The 18,828-nt window shown below is 44.4% G+C and overlaps 1 protein-coding gene across 7 annotated transcripts in view; it reads left to right on the top strand.

Moving 5' to 3' along the window:
* The first annotated feature begins 11,061 nt into the window (after positions 1-11,061).
* FBXO25 (F-box protein 25) overlaps positions 11,062-18,828 on the top strand; it is a 58,050-nt gene continuing 50,283 nt past the window's right edge. For 4 of the 7 annotated variants that reach the window (XM_044387572.3, XM_044387571.3, XM_026508516.4 and 1 more), the window contains exons 1-2: positions 11,082-11,194; positions 17,635-17,775. In XM_044387572.3, coding sequence (XP_044243507.1) covers positions 17,642-17,775 — 134 coding nt within the window. In that variant the 5' untranslated portion in view covers positions 11,082-11,194; positions 17,635-17,641. Of the gene's footprint in view, positions 11,242-17,634; positions 17,776-18,828 lie in introns of all 7 variants that reach the window. The other 3 variants (XM_057303387.1, XM_026508514.4, XM_048226243.2) reach the window with 3 other exon arrangements.

Raw genomic sequence — 18,828 nt, 5'->3', positions numbered from 1 at the left:
ATTTTATCTATTTGACAGAGAGAGCATGTTCACGTGCATGAGTGGGGCTCGGGGGGAGAGAGGGAGAAGCAGACTCCCTGCAGAGCAGGGAGCCCAAGGGGAGCTCAGTCCCAGGACCCTGGGATCATGAGCTGAGCCAAAGGCAGATGCTTAACCCCTGGAGCCTGTTTCATTACACACTAACTGCATTCACGAGAACTCCACCCTTCACTTCCAAAGGCCCCACCTACTAGTACCATTACATTGGGTGTTAGGATCTCAACATAGGAATTTGAGGGGACACGGACATTTAGACTATAGTAATGTCAAACTTAAGTACATAAGCCACAGAGTCTGTAAATATCTTTTTATAATTTATTAAGACTCTAATTTATCAATGCTCCTGGTATGTTCTTTCAGTTATATCGTGAGATCAACAGAATCTTTCGGCCTGCAATGAGAACATGTATATTTAACATAGTTTATATGAGAAATGTGTTCCATTCACTTGCTTCCTCATTTATTCAAATGTCTGTTAGGTGTCCACTCCTTAGCTGGCACATCCTAGGAGCTTGGGATACATCCGTGAACAAGAGACCAACATTTCTCTGGTAAACCTTACATCTTCAGGGTAATTTATAAGTAGAACACACAACATTTAAATGGTACAAAATAGGGCAGTGTGAGGGGGTTTCTAAGTGTCTGGGAGGTTGTAATTTTAACTGAAAGGCTAAGGGTAGGTCTAAGGAGGAGGTGACATTTGAGCAAAAATGTGATAAGGTGAGGAAGCCATTATTTGTACATGTGTGATACCTGGAAGTTAAAGCAGCCTCCAGCTGGCAAGTACCTATTCTCCTACCAACTTTTCCACTCAGTTGCAGTTTTTGCAAGATACTGTGTAGACACTGTCTACAGGTCAATTTTCTTTCCATCCCAGGATAATAAAAGGTAAAGCAAGAAGGCAATTTACTTATAATAGCATGAATGACGGTGAACCCGTGTCTCCTTTCAGATTTTGATATTTCTAAACACATGGTAGCACAATTGTCCTTCAGTCAAAGAGTCATCTGTACAAAATGTGTTTTTCCTCAAGATTTTTCCATGGGCCTCTGAGGCTGTCTGGCTCATAATGCTAACAGAGTATTTTCTGTCAGTGTGATTTTTCTTCTTATAGGGAAATAGAATATCTTGAAATAGTAATCCTCCTGACTTGCATTTATTTACTTGTATGTGACCTTGCACTACTTGGATAGCACGTCCACATTGCCTTAAGAAGATGTAGAATTGAAAAGCAGAAGAAAGCATAAGTGTTTGACCTCTGTGGCAGCCGGTAAACACAAGTCAGTGCAGTCAACCCACAGAAATGAAGCTCGTGTCTTTATACTGTGGTGCCTCATTTCAGCAACTTGGCTGATTCACTCAAGCAGAGTGGTCACACTGATCCTTTGGGATTTCGATGAGTCCCTGCCTACACATTACCCGTGGGTCCCAGAGCAGAAGGATCCACCTATGCCTAAATCTCACCAAGGTCCAGCAAATGGCTATACCTGGGACCCTCCAACCATCACGGCCCCGGACACATGGAACTACCTCCTCCAATAAGAGAGGCCAAAGCAGTTTACAACCTGGTGGGTTCTAAGTGCTCAACACAGTTCCCTCCTAGAAGTTTAAAGACTCAACCTATGCATAAGTGGATTGCAGCATTGGTGCCCTGGGCACAACCAGCTTTGGGTGCCTTCTTTCCTCATATTTCCTAAACATGAATGAATAGGATTTAATTTGTCAGAAATGGGGGAGAACTGAAAGCATCTCGTAGCCGAACTTCTAATAGCTAGGCAGGTTAACTTATTTCCACATGGCCCGAGGGAAACCTCCACCCATTAATTGATAAAGGAACACTCCCCAAACAGTAACTATCATCATTATTATTCTCCCTGTCCCAGAGGAATGCACCTGATCATGTATTTGGACAGGGGTCTCCTGATTATTTGAGAGCTGGACAAAGGAGTTATAACCAAAGCACATATGTGTATTGTCGCTTCTATTCAGCTGTGTAGCCGCCTTTACCACATTCTCTTTACTTCTTCACGTGTGTCTGAGTTCCTGCCCTTTCACTACAGCCTTCAAGACCCATAGGGCAGCTTTTCTACATATTCTCTCAGTTTTTGTTTATTTGGAAATGTCTCAACCTCTTCATCTTTGAAGAGTAATCTGGTGGAATAGAATTCTTGGTTGACACTCTTTCAGCACCTTCAATATGTGCTCTCATTGCCTCCTGGCCTCTGTGGTTTCTGATGAGAAATCAGCTGTTTGTTTTCTATCTTGTGTGCTTTCGAGAGTCCTTTGACAGTTTAATTATGATGTATGTCTACGTCTGGGTATCTTTGAGTTTATCCCACTTGGAGATAAAACCTGGATATTTTGAGCTTCTTGGATATGTAGGTTAATATTTTCTATCAAATTTGGGAAATTTAGACTTCCCAAATATTACTTTTCTTCACATATTCTTTCTGCTCTTTTTTCTTTTTTCCTCTCTTTCTCCCATTATACATATGTTGGTACACTTCATGATGTCCCACGGGTCTCTGAGATTTTATTCACCGTTCTTCTCTCTCTCGCTCTCTCTCTCTTTTTTTTTTGCAGCCAGGTGTAGGCACATGATTGAGATGTAAGTGGAAGTGTTGTGTGGGACTTCCAGAAAAAAATTTTAAGAGTAAGAAAATATGCCCTTCTTCTTCCTTCTTTCTTCGTCCTGCCTAAAATGTGGATATAATGGCTGGAGCTTCAGCAACTACCTTGGACATGAGTTAACCTTAAGGATGGAGACCATCTTCATCAAAGATCTGGGATCCCGATGAGTTTATGTAGCTACCATGCTTTTGGACTGCTAATCTCCAGATTTATTCTGTTGGACTTCTTTTATATGAGAGAGAAATAAACTACTCTCTAGTTTAAGCTATGTTTATTTTGGGTTTTGGGGGATAGGCAACAAAACCTATTTCTAGGGGTGCCTGACTGGCTCAGTAGGTTAAATATCCGACTCTTGATTTCAGCTCAGGTCATGATCTCAGGGTTGTAGGATCAAGTCCCACATCAGGCTCTGTGCTGGGTGTGGAGACTGCTTAAGATTCTTTCTCTCTCGGTCTCCCTCTGCTACTCCCCCCCATTCATTCTCTCTCTCAAAAAACAAAACAAAGAACCTATTTCTAACTCCTGTACTATGTGAGCAATAAAATAAAGTTATACAAATAAGTGAGACCCACAAGCTGAAAATATTTCAGAGGTTTATGTGTTTGGTTTTTTCCCCCAGGGATTCTGATAATAGAAAAAATAATAGGTTGCTCCCAGTTGGTCTTAAAGAGACAAATAAATGGCTATTTACACAATATAGAAACTATACAAATGCAAACATTGGAAAGTAGTGGTTCTCCAAAATATTCTCTAAGGAAATTAATTTGACTTTTTTGAAATTCTCCTGTAGATTCCCTAAATTTTTAGTAATATCAGATTGTTACCTTTAACTATTACTCTACATAAATCTCTCCATCAGTGGGGTATAAATACTCTTCAGAGATGCAATTAATCATCACATTCCCTTCTTGCTTGCTTAACTGAGCTATGCCTAGTTAGCTTCTCCAATCTTGGGTAAGTCAATTTTCCAAGTTCCCCTCCCCAGTTTGGTTATGTCTCAAGGTTTTTTCCATGCTCTCTATACAATACGTACCCAGGACTGGATTCCCTGCCTAAACATGTTCCTAGCTTTGGCATTCGCCTTGCTTTACTTTGGTCCATTCAGATGTAGTAGAGATGTTCTTCTAGGAAGAATGTTTTCAAGAGCAAAGTTATAAGCAGTTGAAAGTTATACTTAATCCTAACATTTTAGGCTTTGTGATACTACAGCCACCAATGGCTTGTGCCACTTACATTGCCCCAGGTTTCGTGTGGGAGTAAAAGTAAAGTGCGTTTGTAGAAATATTGAGGAAAAATTGTTGGTATTTTTTGCTGTATTTTACTTCACCTATCCTTGGTGGTGGTGGGGGGGTTAGGACACCTAGAATATGGGCTCTGTGGGTCAGCAGATAGAGAAAAGGGAAGGCTGTCACCAAGCCAGGAGGGGCCTCTCTTGTTTACAGTTAGCCAGACTGTACTGTACCTGGTTGTTCCTGTGAGCATGTGTCCTGGTGTATACACAAATAAAGTTTGTGCCTTATACAGACCTATTGTCCAGGCCATGGTTGGCTTTCATCAACTTGGTCCTAAAGACACAGACCCCCTCATGGCATGAGTTCTTTCTCCATCCTATCTTACCATCGTCAGCACTTCAGATGAAGCTGAGGTTTTTGTGAGAACATAGAGGCTAAAGTTGTGTTATACTTTCCGTGTGTGCTAGATGCTTCTTCCCAAAAGACAGAAATGACTTGTGAAACATTTTCGTCCATTCAATTCCACTTTCTTGTCTAGGTGAATTGGATTTGCTCTAACTTCATTTTCTCCTGGACATCACTGGTAGAATGATTAATGTACTTCATCATCTTATTGCTTATAACCAAACTAGAATTAATTTTCTAAAATTATGTAACATTACCATAATGACTTAGTAAAACCCAGATGCATTAAAAATACTAGTTTTGTTTTTCAATTCACTCAAAAAAGCAGTAAACTTCTGATAGAATTATCTGGAAAAACCCATGCTGTTTAACCTGTAGGTTTGCAGTCTTCAATTTACTAGGTTTTTATTGTAGCCCTGGTGACAGGGCATCTGTGGCAGGTTGTCCTCATTTGTACAGCTAGCAATCCTCACCAGAAACTTGGAAGTCTCATGACTGGACAATCTGGCACTTGTAAACACTCTTTTTTTTTTTTTAAAGATTTTTTAAAATTTATTCGGCAGAGATAGAGACAGCCAGCGAGAGAGGGAACACAAGCAGGGGGAGTGGGAGAGGAAGAAGCAGGCTCCCAGCGGAGGAGCCTGACATGGGGCTCAATCCCAGAGCACCGGGATCACACCCTGAGACGCTTAACCGCTGTGCCACCCAGGCACCCCTGGCACTTGTAAACACTCTTACCAAAATGTGTTAGAATGAGGTCTCATTAAGAAGTGGGAAACATCCGCAGCTCTCAGTTTTCAGCAGGCCTAGACCCAGAGGTGTGCTGGAGCGGCTCATACTGGCTCGTTAGGCTTGATCAAGTGCATCTCTTCCCACCTCCTCATTATTCAATGACCTCACACTACTTCACACTGGTAGCTTGAAATGAAGACGGGACCTTATCTACATGGAGGGGTTAGGCTCCCTGGCCAAGGTGTCTCTCTATCCTAACGATCTATTGTTAGTTGACTTCATTGTTCAGATCTCACAGAATGCAATATAGCAACAAAACCAGCACATGCGACCATGGAGATCATCCCAGGTGACTTGCTAACGTCAGCACCCTATGTGAAGTGACTCTGAAGGCTGGACCCATTCCAAGGTTTCAGCAATGGTTGCGTTGTGCAGATCGAGTAGTTCTAGCTGTAACTGGTAGCAGTCTGCTGCACTTCTCTCTCCCCTCTCCACGAGAGTTAGACTTGCAGGGCTCCAACAACGCAGAAGACTTGAGACCTTGTCTTCAGAGGGCTAACAGTTTTGATGGAGAACTGAGATTTTTTTTTAAAAGTCAGAGGCAGGGCTGGCTTGGGTTTTAATAACTGAGGAGTTACAAGATACCATGGTTGTCTAGTGAATGGGAAGGAGAACAAATGCCCAGAGACCTAGGGGAAGGCGCTTCCCAGGGATGGGGGATGAGCAGTTACTAGACCACATGAGCCAGAAGTCAACCCTGGATCCACTTCCACCAACCTATAGGGTCCCAGCAAGGTGCTTAGCTTCCTGGAAACCTCAGGGCCCTCACCTTCAAGATGTGATAATAGGATGGAACTTGCAGGTTATTTTGAGCGTAAGTCAAGCAGAGCATTTGGCACAGAGCCTGGTGTGTGGTGAGTGCTAAGTAAAGGTTACCCACTAATATTGTCATTATCAGTGTTGTTGCTACATAGGGACGTGGGAGCTGATCCAAGTCTTGAGGAACAGGGTCATGTGGACCGTACTTAGAGATCTATCATGCTCATTTCTCGGGTGGGTTACCTGCTCCCTAGGATTTACCATTAGAGGAAAGTGAGTACGTCTTTTTTTTTTTTTTTTTTAAGATTTTATTTATTTATTTATCAGAGAGCACAAGCAGGGGGAGCAGCAGGCAGAGAGAGAAGCAGGTTCCCCGCTGAGCAAGGAGCCCTATGCCGGGAGTCAATTCCAGGGCCCTGGGATCATGACCTGAGCCGAAGGCAGATGCTTAACCAACTGAGCAACCCAGGCGTTCCATGAGTACGTCTCTAAGAGACGTTACAAAAAATGTCACCCTGTTGGATTCCATACTCACTTATGAAACTATGCTTTTTATCTCCCACTTGCCAAAGTGAATTTTAGTATCTTCTTTGGACTCTCCTCCGTTACAAAGATTTCTTTGTACTTAGGACTCTCTATAAACGTTACTACCCATTGATGCAGAGGTTTTGGCCCTCTCTTATGATCTTTTGAGTTGTTATTTAAATCTTAGATTGCTCTTTAACAGTTCTCAAGTATATTTCCTGTGTCCTCAATCACAGAGCACAGGCCCCTAGAGGTCAAGGAATGTTTCTACATTTTCTTCATTTCCTACAACTCTTCATATGATTCTGGGTGTGGGGTAAGCACTCAACATACTTGTTGGTTTGATTTTTTTTTTAATTCAATATGTTGCATAAGATCTAAGAATGTCAGAGATAAAAATGTTCCTCCCGAAGTAAAAAATACATACTGGCCTATTGAGGTATAACCAAGTGAAACGAGAATTCAGATTTAATGCGTTCACGTTCTTTTTTAAAAAAATGCAATTTAAACAATAACTATAATTCTTTTCTTTTTTTAGAGAGTGGCAGGCGGAGAGAATTTTAAGCAGGCTCCATGCTCAGCATAGAGCTCGACCCTGAGATCATGACCTGAGCTGAGAGCAAGAGTCGGACACTTAACTACTGAGCCACCCGGGTGCCCCTAACATGTTCACATTCTTGCCCACCAACGAACATCTCCACAGTCCCAGAAAGTTGCCTCTGTCCCTTCCCTTTGCCACCAGAAGCCGCCACTGAGGGCATTTCCATCACCATGTTAGTTTTGCCTATTCTAGAATTTCATAGGAATGAATCCTATGAATCCTACAGTACATACTTTTTTGTGTCTGCATTCTTTTATTTATTTATTTATTTATATTTTTAAAAAGATTTTATTTATTTATTTGACAGAGAGAGACAGCAAGAGAGGGAACACAAGCAAGGGGAGTGTGAGAGGGAGAAGCAGGCTTCCCGACGAGCAGAGAGCCCAATGTGGGGCTCAATTCCAGGACCCCAGGATCACGACCTGAGCCGAAGGCAGATGCTTAATGGCTGAGCCACCCAGGCGCCTCTCGTGTCTGCATTCTTTTCACTAAGATAATGTTCGTAATAATCATCCGTGTTGTTACATTAGCAGTTTTATAGTTTTTTATATGGGGGAGTAGTACTCCATCACGTGAACACACCACAGTTTGTTACTACGTGGCTTTATGGATAGATCTCTAGGCTGTTCCACTGACCACTACCGCTAGGAGAACAGCGCTAATACTCTGCTTTTTGTGAACGTGTTTGGATTTGTCTTTGATAAATATCTAGGAGCGGAATGTGCCGAGCCATACATATTAACGTAAATATATCTATAAGCAGAGTTCTAGGTAGCCTGACCTTTTACATGCAGATTGGTTCACTGCCCAAAACATGCAGGAAAGATACAAGGAGCTGTGGGGTTGCAAACCGGCTCCTACCGGGATGAATCCTGCTCGAAGGTGTGTGTTGTTTGTCAAGTTCAGAGCTTCAGAAGTTGGTGGATGAGACGCCTGTGAGTGGCTCCGCTGTCTTCATGGTAGCCTCCCCCTTCTGATGTCTCACACTTACCGTGTGCTTCTGGCCACCAACTTAGTTTACAATCCCAAAACTCTATGCCAATCCCTACTTAACTATAAGGAGACCTGAACTAAGGGCAAACAAATAAGAAAACAAAAAGATGGTCCGACCCTGCATCCTGCCTCCCTGCTACTGCCTGTTGGCTTCTCAAGCTGTGACCTCCCAGTGCCTTCCTGGAGGTGTCTCGGTCAGAGGGGGTTGCTTCTGCCCCTGGGTGCCCTTCTCATTTTGCACCTCCGTGTGCTCCTCATCGCCCTGTTTTCTCACTGTGTATTTGCCATCCTGTGTCTGCACTGAATTGTGAGCTCCTGACAACCGGAGACTTCAGGTTGGTATTCACAGCATCTCTCTGGGTGCCCGCACGAGCCTGCATGACCCAGACACTGAAGACGCTAGATACTACATCACGGTGATAGGGTTTTGTTTTGCTGATCTGGTTTGGTTTTCCTTACTTTGGTATTGTTGCTGCGAGGAAAACTGAATCAGTCTTCGCGTGCTGCGCAGAGATTGCATTACACAGAAGTGTTCCAGAGAGGGTGGAACAGGAGGAGAGACCATTCTCTGAGCCTTGAGGGGCCGATGTCACGCTCCCGCCAAGAGGATTGGCGATGCTCACCCTGTTCTGTGCAGCACTTGGGGAGGTCAGGGAGATGGCTGTGCAGTGCACTTCAAGGAGCAGGGGGGTTCCTGTGCAGGCCATCATCCCAGATCCCCAGTGAGGCCTGGAGGCACCCAGCACAGCCTGTGACCAGTGAGTGCCCCCGCTTGCTGCTATGAGAGACCCCAACTTGGAAGGACTGCAACTAGCTTCAGTGTTTCCAAATTCTTGGATGTTGTCAGAATTGGGTTATTTTATTTTTATTTATTTATTTATTTATTTATTTATTTATTTTAAAGATTTTATTTATTTATTTGGCATAGAAAGAGACAGCCAGTGAGAGAGGGAACACAAGTAGGGGGAGTGGGAGAGGAAGAAGCAGGCTCCCAGCAGAGCAGGGAGCCCGATGCGGGGCTCGATCCCAGGACCCTGGGATCACCCCCTGGGCCTAAGGCAGACACTTAACAACTGAGCCACCCAGGTGCCCCAGAATTGGGTTATTTTAAAGCACACAAAGAAATGTGATGTGTTCCCCCACCTTGAATAGACACTTGTAGATGAATTGAGTGCCTTCTCCCAGGTCACTTTCCCCACACTGAGCACCCCCACCCCCATGACTCCTCCACCGCCCCCAGCCACACCTCAACTTCATAGAAGCAATCTTCCTTGACCTGCTCCTGTCTCCTCCTCCATCAGCAGGCTTTCCAGAGGGCGGCGGACATAGTCATCTATGGTAAGCATGGAGTACAGTAAGTGGAGCAAAGTGTGCTCTCAGAGATTTGTGGACCATGGGGCGCGTGGGTGGCACAGCGGTTAAGCGTCTGCCTTCGGCTCAGGGCGTGATCCCGGCGTTGTGGGATCGAGCCCCACATCAGGCTCCTCCGCTATGAGCCTGCTTCTTCCTCTCCCACTCCCCCTGCTTGTGTTCCCTCTCGCTGGCTGTCTCTATCTCTGTCAAATAAATAAATAAAATCTTAAAAAAAAAAAAAAAGAGAGATTTGTGGACCAGAATTACTCTGAATGGCTTTGTGGGCTCTCCTAACTGTGTGGGGACTCCAGCTTCCACTCTGTGGATTCCTGTTACCTTGATTCCTCTCAATCTGCCAGTGGAGTTCCTTCACAATGCATTACATGGGTGTTGGCAAATTAGGCTAAATTTAATACTCTTCTTATGGCCGCCATGGTGGTGTAGTGGGTTTTGGCTTGGCACTATCTACCAAAACTTTATATGCAGTTATCCCTGACACAGTAATTCCAATTATAGTAATTTACTAGCAAATACACTACTACAAATTTTAAAATAAACAGAAAAACCATACATAGTTATTCATTGGGCATTATTTCTAATGGCAAAAATAAAGAACCTAATGCCCATCCATGGAAAATATTTTGAAAAGCTATGATATATCCACATAATGGAATAATCTGCAGTTGTGAAAGGGGGTAAGGGGGAGGAGGATGGCAGTTTTTAAACTGGGGATATGTAAGGACTATTGCTGTCTTTGGTCCGTGATCATGTTTACACTACATTCACATTTTTAAAAGTATGTAGTCAAAGAATGCTACTGTAATAAGCCCATCAGAAATCACGTAAAAAGCATTTTTCCAAAATATGAATTCCTACTATATGCTTCCTGCAATGTGTTCCAAATATAAAAACATTTTATAAGGCAAATACTAAGATCAAATACTTCTACGTTGCTCACTATAGCCAGGCATGGTTTTAAATATTTCGTATATGTTAAGTCATTTAATTCTCGAAAAAAAAAAAAAAAAAAAAGCCCTATGGGGTAAGTACCACTCCTGTTTTACTTGTGGGGAAAATGAGGCATAGGGTGGTTCAGGCCTTACTTAATTCACACAGCTCATCAGCAGCCGCTCTTGGACCCACGGCTCTATATGTGGCTTGGAGCCCGAGCTTTGCCACCTGACCCGTCGACCTTCCCCTTCCCGCACCGACACCCACATTCTTGTTCCCTAATTGGGGAAGAAGCCCACAAGTGCGAGCTGGTCCTCCGGGGCGTTTCCAACCATCTTGAAGGATCCGGATAGTCTAAACTGTTTACAAACGGAAAATGCTTGAGCCGTAAGGTTAAGGACTAAAGATCACGGGATGCACGGAGCTTTGCGGGGGGTGGGGGGGACAAACGTAAACTGCATTCCTGAGGTTCAAGTGAGCAGGCGTGGCGTTGGACACTGGAGGAGACTGGGACCCGCGGATCTGAGCGGTGACCACAGTCCGGACGACCTCTGGGTTCCTGGCCTCCCCAGCTCCTCCCGCACGAACGCAGGCGGGATGCCATTCTAAGACAGGACACCGCCCTGCACCACGCCCGCGGGTTCGCGTACCCAGCCGCACCCACTGAGCACGCGCAGAAAGGAGGCCGTGCGAAACCCACTGCGCACGCGCGGGCCTCGACCTGGGGGAGCCGGGTAGCAACACAGCCACGCGGAGCCGCACCTGCCAATCAGAGCGGCCCGGGGCGGGGCTTCTGGTCCGCGCTCCCCGGTAGGCGGCGGGCGACTTCCGGCAATAAAGCTCCGCTCCACCGTCAGGTGGGGACTGAGGGCGTCTGCACTCCGGGCGGGGACTGAGGCGGCGCGCGCTCCAGGTGGGGACGGCGACCCCCCCCCCCCCACCTAGCCCTCCCCTCCTCAGGTAGGGTCGGGGGCTCTGGGCGCGCCGGGTGGGGACCGAGCGGTCGTCGGCCGCGCGGCGCGGCCTCCCCTCGGCCGCCGCCCACCCCCGCGCGCCCGCGACCCTGCCGCGCCCTGGCCTCGCGCTCCGCGGGCGCTTCCCTCGGGGGCTGCGAGTCCTCCCACGGTAGGGGCCCCTCCCGCTAGCGTGTCAGCCTCCGCCGCCCCGCCCCCGCGCGCCCCGAGCCCCCTTCTCCCGGGGACACCTGCCGCCTCGTCCCTGCAGTCCTCGTCCATGCCCTTCCTGCTGCCGGATCCCGGGTCCTCGTCCGCGCCCCACCTGCTTCCCGACCCACGGTCCCCTGTCCTTGTCCGGGGCTTCAGCTTCTCACTCGGTCCCTCGGTCTCCGCCCTTGGCTCCGGTGTCCTTCCCTTGCCTGGCCCTCGGTCCCCCGGTCCTCGTCTACGGTGCCAGCTTCTCAAGCCTGTCCCTCGGTCCCCAGTCCCCGTCTGTGGCTCCAGTGCCCTCCCCGTGCCTGGCCCTTGGTCCCCACTCTATGGCTCCAGCATCTTCCTCAAACCTGGCCCTTGGTCCACATGCACGGCCTCAGCATCCTCTCCAAGCGGGCCATGGGTCCCCAGTCCTCGTCCGGGGCTCCAGTATCCTCACAGAGCCTGCTTCCCTGCACTGGCAGCTGATGCCTGGGCTGTGCATCCTAATCTTCCTAAATTCCTTTCCCCCCTTCTTTACGGGATTCCACTGCTCTCTGTGAGCCTATTCAAACTCATTTTGGTGAAAACTCAAGGCATTTAAAGAATCCTTACTTTAACGTGTGAAGTCCTCTTTTCTAGGGTCTTCCAAATCTGTATCCTCCAGCCCCAACCAGAAGACACATTTTCTCGTTCTTTCATAAGAATTCATACTCCTCAGATTGCATTTTCCCGTCTTAGGTCCCCCTCTCCATTTCCTTGAAGCATTTGTGACCATCTTTCAGGCCTTCTTACAGGAAATCCCATTTCTGATGATCAGCCCTCAGTTCACTGCTTCTTGATGTTCTTTTGGGATCAAGTTCCTCCGCACTTAAAGCCATATTCACGTTTGACCCTAAATTATTCGGAAATCTTATAAGGGTAGAAAGCAATACTTATGGAGATCGAATACTTATGGAATTGGGGACCAGTCTTTCTTATTGCAGAACAACAAAAGTTTTCTCAACTTATGTTGAAACAGAGCAATAAGGGGAAAAGAAATTCGTTTGCCAGCTATTTTTGCTGAACACAAAACTATTACTTACGTTGTAACTATCTTCTTATCTGGGTGTACTATGCATTGCATTAACTTCAGCTCTACACTTAACTGCTTTTATTGTCTGGAACATGAACCTATTAATGGCTCCAAGTTCTAGTTACTTCTGTTTCCTGTCATCTAACTTAAACAGCAAAATACACGTAGCCTTTTAAAATGTATTAGAGTATGTTTCCTGGTATGCTTTCCCTTGTGTTTTTATTTTTATTTATTTATTTTTTGTATTTATTTTTAAATTTTAAATTTATTTTTTTTAAGTTCCATGATTTATTACTTGCGTATAACACCCAGTGCACCACACAATACGTGCCCTCAATACCCATCACCAGCATATCCCATTCCCTCCCCCCCCCCCCAAGCCCTCAGTTTGTTTCCCAGAGTCCATAGTCTCTTATGGTTCCTTCCCCCTTCTGTTTACCCCCCCCTTTCTTCTTCCCTTTCTTTTCCTTAGTGTTTTTATATTTAGATCAGTCATTACTTTAGACCATATCTGGTGATTTATGTAGTATAAGGTAACACTTAAAAAAAAACCACCACAATCTTACGACCTTTTCTTTTCACAGGGTGCTTACGAATTGCTGTTATAAAAATATAGTGATAGAGCATGGGCCCTGGACACTCCAGAAATGTGATTCCCAGCTCCGCCAGATGCTGTGCCTCAGTTTCTTCTATAAAATGGAGAATTAAGGCTGTAAAACGGGGTGGTAACATTTTCTGTCCTTCAGGGCAGTGTGGGGGCTGAGATAGTGCAGGTAAATTGTTCAGAAGAATGCCTAACTCAAATTAAGGTCTAATAAGTATGTGCTGGGATTATCATTAGCTAAGAAAGGATGCTTGTTGGAGGAAGACATTTCTTGGTTGGTTCTGCGTCTCGCCTCTTGGGAGTTCCCACAGGCCAGTCAGCTCCAGGAAGTCCTGTGCTTCCACCTCCTGCCAGGTACAGCAGAGATTAAGGGAGGATTTGTAAGAGTTTAGCCCCGTATGCCTTCTCACTTCCCTTAGCATGAAATGTGCATGAAATTGTAAATTGTATCAGCTATTTTGAAACTGAGAGCCGCCCTTTGAGTAGTTGCTCTTACCTGCTTGATTTTGAGGAGTAAGTTTTGCTTTTATTTTTTTGAAATTTTTCTAAACAAATGTGATTTTAATTAAAACTTATAAAGTTATAGCAGTTCAGGTCTTTTAGCAGGACAGATAAACACATTTCCATATAAAGTGATGGGTTATTCATCATTCCAGAAGTGCAGTAATATTTTCCATCTGCAAATTTAGATGCCTCAGGTTGGGAGTATTTTTGAAAATTTGATACCAGACCTTTCAAATCGCACCTTGTCTTTTTTTTTTTCCTTGCTTTTTCCTGATGGCTTTTTGTTATTGTTTGTAATAACTCGTATTCCAGAGTCTGCCTTAGTTCGTGAACTGTACAGAATTATACTTTAAAATAAATCTTCATTGTGATCCAAAGAACATATGTCAAATCTATGGAATCCACACGTCTACAGCAAAATGAATCTTTTCATCCGTGTTGAAGATAAAAACCTTGGAAATGTCCTGTTTTTTATTTCCATGGTCCATGGAGCTGCACTTCATTCCTTCCAATCTGTGTAAATACAAACAGCACCTGAACTATCAAGCTAACCATATTCATTTCTCACAGAGGTAGTTGCAAAAGAGTTGATTATCTTACTCGAAACACCAGGCTGACTCTTCACAGTGAAAACTTTGCTTAAATGTTCTAGGAGTTGCTTTTGAGGCCTGAATAGAAGTGTCTTAAGTGGTGAGTGGGCATAGTGCCTACAAAGGCAAGGGCAATGTTTGTGTATCATCACATTTTAAGAAAGTTTGTTAGCTGACCTGTTGGCAGGAAGTTTGTGTTGCCTCAGTTGTACTTTCTGCCTCCGTTTTCCCACTCCATCTACCACATAGGATCTGGCAGGTTATTCTCAGATAACACTGCTCCTGTCAGTACGTTGTCCCAAAACTCTTAATTATTTGGAGAATAAAGTCCAAACAGCTTTGACATTCAAGTTTTCCATGATCTGGCTTCCAGTCACCTTGCCAGCCTACTTACCAACCTTCCCAAAGATTTCTCTATTTCAGCCAGCCTATTCTGTTCATTATTCTCAAAGGTGTCACATGTTTGTTTGCCCACCATTTCTGTGATTGGTATTTTTTTTCCCCCTTGTCTCTCCATTTACTTAAGATCTAACTGCTTTAAGGCCAAGATGATGCCCTGGTTTTTCTTCAGAGGTCCCAAATGATCTGCTTTTTACTCTGAATATCTTTCAGTTATTCTCTCTTTACTGCTCATTCAGTACATACACATACATTTTTAAATCTCTTTTAAATATATTTACATATATTATTTGTGTGAGTTTTCTCATTTGCTGTTCTATTTTTTCAAAAATTTTTAAAATTGTAATTAACATAGTGTAATTGGTTTCAGAAGTAGAATTCAGTGATTCATCACTTACATATAACACCCAGTGCTCATCACAAGTGCCCTCCTTAATGCCCATCCCCTATCTAGCCCATCCCCCCCCCCAAGACCCAGCAACTGCACTGCTAGGTATTTCCCAAAGAAAACAAAAATACAGATTTGAAGGGGCACCTGCACCCTGATGTTTCTAGCAGCATTACCCATGATAGCCAAGCTATAGAAATAGCCCAAATGTCCTATCAACTGATGAATGGATAAAGAAGATGTGGCTGTTGTCTTTTCAGTTCTTGGACTAGATTGTACACCTTTAGGAAAGGGACACAGTGTAATAACACGTTTGGTCTGTGTTTAACTGTCTGTCATTGGAGTAATCTCTATCTGATCTGTGTAGCAGTGTTCTGCGTGGTTGCCACTTCTTTTAAAACCTAGGTTTTTCTGAATCCACTGTATATGATACCAGGAGATACTTCGGCAACTGTGAGATGGTCCTCACAGACATTCTTCTCTCATCTGTGTTTTATGGCACAAGATTACCTTTTAGGCAGTATCTTCTCTATCATAATGGTTTGCACTTGCCTTCTTTGGTAGGAGTGCATACATGCTATTGGAGACAGTTTTAGATAACGAACTGAGTGGTAGCAGCTTCTGCATTTTAGGGTGATTGGTAGTTTGAAACAAGTCTGCAAAATGATACTTACAAAAATAGTGCTGAGATTTAAATAATGATTTTTAAGTATCTTCTAAAATAAGAATTTGAAGGAATACGTGACTGTTAAAGATGTTCTCACTGGGAAACCGAGTTTCATTAAGGAAGCGAGCACTTAGAGTTGATCCAGGAATACTGTTGAAGACTTAGAATTTCCTTCTAATTTTTTTTTGGTCTCTTCTAAGCCAATATAAAAGTCTACTTAATAGCCTGTTTTTTGTTAGTTATAATAAATATAGTTGGGAGATTACATTTGAAAACTTCTATCTCTCAGGTACTCTATTAGAAGTACTCCACATTAGCGAAATGCTCCAAGTCTATTTTGGATATGAGATTAATATAACACATTATCGAAACTATTTTTGGTTGAGTTATCTGCTACCTTTTTGTGGCTAAATCCAATATATACTTTTCAATTCTTACTGTACTAGCTTGTTAATAAGTATTTTCCTTTCTGTCAGTCATTCCTTTCTTAAAATATATTCTTCTCTTGACTTCCTACTCCCTTCCCCCTACCTCTTTGGCTCTTCCTTTTCAGTTCCCTTTCTTGGCTCCAATTTATCTGCTTGTCCCTTAAATGTCCTTGTCCCTTACAGTTTTTCCCTTGGCTCTATGTGTTCTCTCTTGTGATATCATTCCTGTGGCTTCGGTTACTACCTGAATGCTGATGAGTTTCCTGTCCTGTTCTCTAGCCTTCCTCTCTCTTCTGAGTGATGGATCTGTATATGCATTCATTCATGTTTATCAAGCTCCCTGTGTGCTCCCGTCACCCACTGATACTCCTATTTAATTGTCTGGGGTGATGCTAAGCAGTATGTTTTCTGAAAGCTTCCAAGACTGTAATGTTATTGCACAGCAAGGGTTGAGAACCGCTGAGCGAGAGGAAGGTCACTCCAGGCAGTGGAAGAGCTAATACTTGAGGTCTTTCTCTCACCAAATTATAAGGTTTATAAAAGTAATAATATCTGTGTCATCGTTTTTTAAGATCATAATTTTTACACCTGGATTCTTTCACGTGGATTCCATCGATAGTGCCTATCGCCATGGGTTCATATCAAATCTAACAGGCCTGTCCAAAACTGAAATCAACATCTCGTAGGTGCTAGAAGCTAAACCTGGCTATCTTTGGTTTCCCCTCACATATCCAGCCATTCTGGCGTATTGGTCCTGCCCCGTGGGCCTTTTCTGGGATAGCTGAGCACATGACAGCTGGCTCCGTTGGGGTCCGTGAGAAGTCCTTAACTGCTCTTGGACTCTGCCTCCTGAATGCTTCTAGAATCTCTCTCCTCCAGCACAGCCACACTCCAACCTTCTGGTGGCCATTGTTCAGTAGCTATCGGTCCTAACTCCCTCCCTCCAGTGTCACTCCTGCCCTGGCCAGCTCCAGCTTCCATCCTCACACCGTGACCCCGAGGCTTTTGTAAAGCTTGAATCTCATTCAGTCCTTTACCTCCTGAAATTCCTTTCTGGGCCCCTTGCTGCCCTCAGAGGAAAGTCCAGTCCTTTGACTTGATCGCTTCCCATTCTCACTTCTCACCACCCCCTATGCCCGCTCTCACACCGTAAGCTTCAGTCAAACTGAAGAACGTGCAGTGCTGAACAGGAATATGTTTCATGTTACATTGCTTCTAATGTCTGGTGAAGAGCGTTTTCTCTCTTTGGTGAAATACTCCCTGTTCTTCCTCATTCTCTGACTGCTGCTGCCTCTTCAGGTACGAGCTGAGATGGTACCTCTGGTAGGCTTGTCCTGACAGACGCAGTATCCGGTTAGTAAATCCACCACTGCCTATCCTGTCTTACCATTTTAGTACAACCAAGGTGCTGTGTCACCACCAGGGTCTCATGAGCGTTTAGAGTATATGTAGGCATTTAAATATTAAGAACTTTATTCTTTAAAATTAATCAATAAATGTTCTAAATGAAAGGAAATTTGTTAATTGCACATAAATGACTTCTTTTATAGGAGAACTATGCCATTTTTGGGTCAGGACTGGAGATCTCCTGGATGGAGCTGGATTAAGACAGAAGATGGCTGGAAGAGGTGTGAATCCTGGAGTCGGGATCTGGAAAGCGAGAATAACCCGCGTACTATCAGTCACAGCATGTAAGTTACAGCCACACAGAGCCCCGTCCTTTTCCTGCTTCACATGTATGGTGAAGTCCCCACAGAGCGCCATAACTTGTCATTGGCTGAGTTTGCCCACACGCAAGGCTGATGAGAAGCCACACGTTATTTAGCTGAAGACTGACCCTAGTAGATCTAGAACCTTCCCATAGGTGCTACTTTGTTCTACTGAAGACATTTAATCCTTCCAATAATCTGAGAAAAAGGGATTACATTAACCCCACATTATAGCTGAGGAACCTCAGGCTATCAGGATATGGTTTTGGCTTCATATGTCCAAGACCTTGCACTAGACAAATGCAATTTTCTCTCTTGGAAGTCTGAGCTGGTATAGTGACTTTGCTCTGGGGTGGAAGGACATTCTGTGTGGTTGCTGTGCTCTCCCAGGGGCGTAGCCTCCTCTGCACAGCCCGAGGTGGAGTGTGGCCCACGGCACCTGCGTCCTGGTCAGTAGGGTAGGAGAGGAGGGTGTGTGGATCGCACTTGCTCACAGCTCATCGGCTAGAGCAGTGGATGCAGAGGAGGCTGGGTTTTCTCTGTGCTGTGTAGCCACGCATCCAGGTGACAGAGATTGCACAAACACAGAAGCACCGTGTGATAACTGGCGGTCTGTATCACAAGTGGTACTTGAACATTTGGAGGATTGGGAAGATCTCAGGCCCTTTTCCTTCAGAGTTCTAATAGGTGATTTTACTCTGTGTTTTTATTTGGCATTTGCATAATTACCAACTGTATTTTAACGACAGGTTATCTGATTTTATTTTCTTTTTTTAAAATCATTTTATTATTTTTTTCATCATGATAAGTATACTTTTCAGTCCCCATCACCTGTTTCCCCGTTCCCCTGCCATCTCTGGTGACCAGCGGTGTCTCTGTAGTTAAAAGTCTGTTGCTGGGTTTGTCTCTCTCTCTCTCTTTTTTAATCCCCCCTTTGCTCATTTGTTTTGTTTCTTAAATTCCACATATAAGTGAAATCTTATGGTATTTGTCTTTCTCTGACTGATACCGCTTAGCATAGTACCCTCTAGTTCC

This window comes from Ursus arctos, unplaced genomic scaffold (assembly GCF_023065955.2).
Source record: "Ursus arctos isolate Adak ecotype North America unplaced genomic scaffold, UrsArc2.0 scaffold_27, whole genome shotgun sequence".
In the NCBI taxonomy this organism is placed as follows: Eukaryota; Metazoa; Chordata; class Mammalia; order Carnivora; family Ursidae; genus Ursus; species Ursus arctos.
This window is presented reverse-complemented; position numbering and strand designations above follow the sequence as displayed.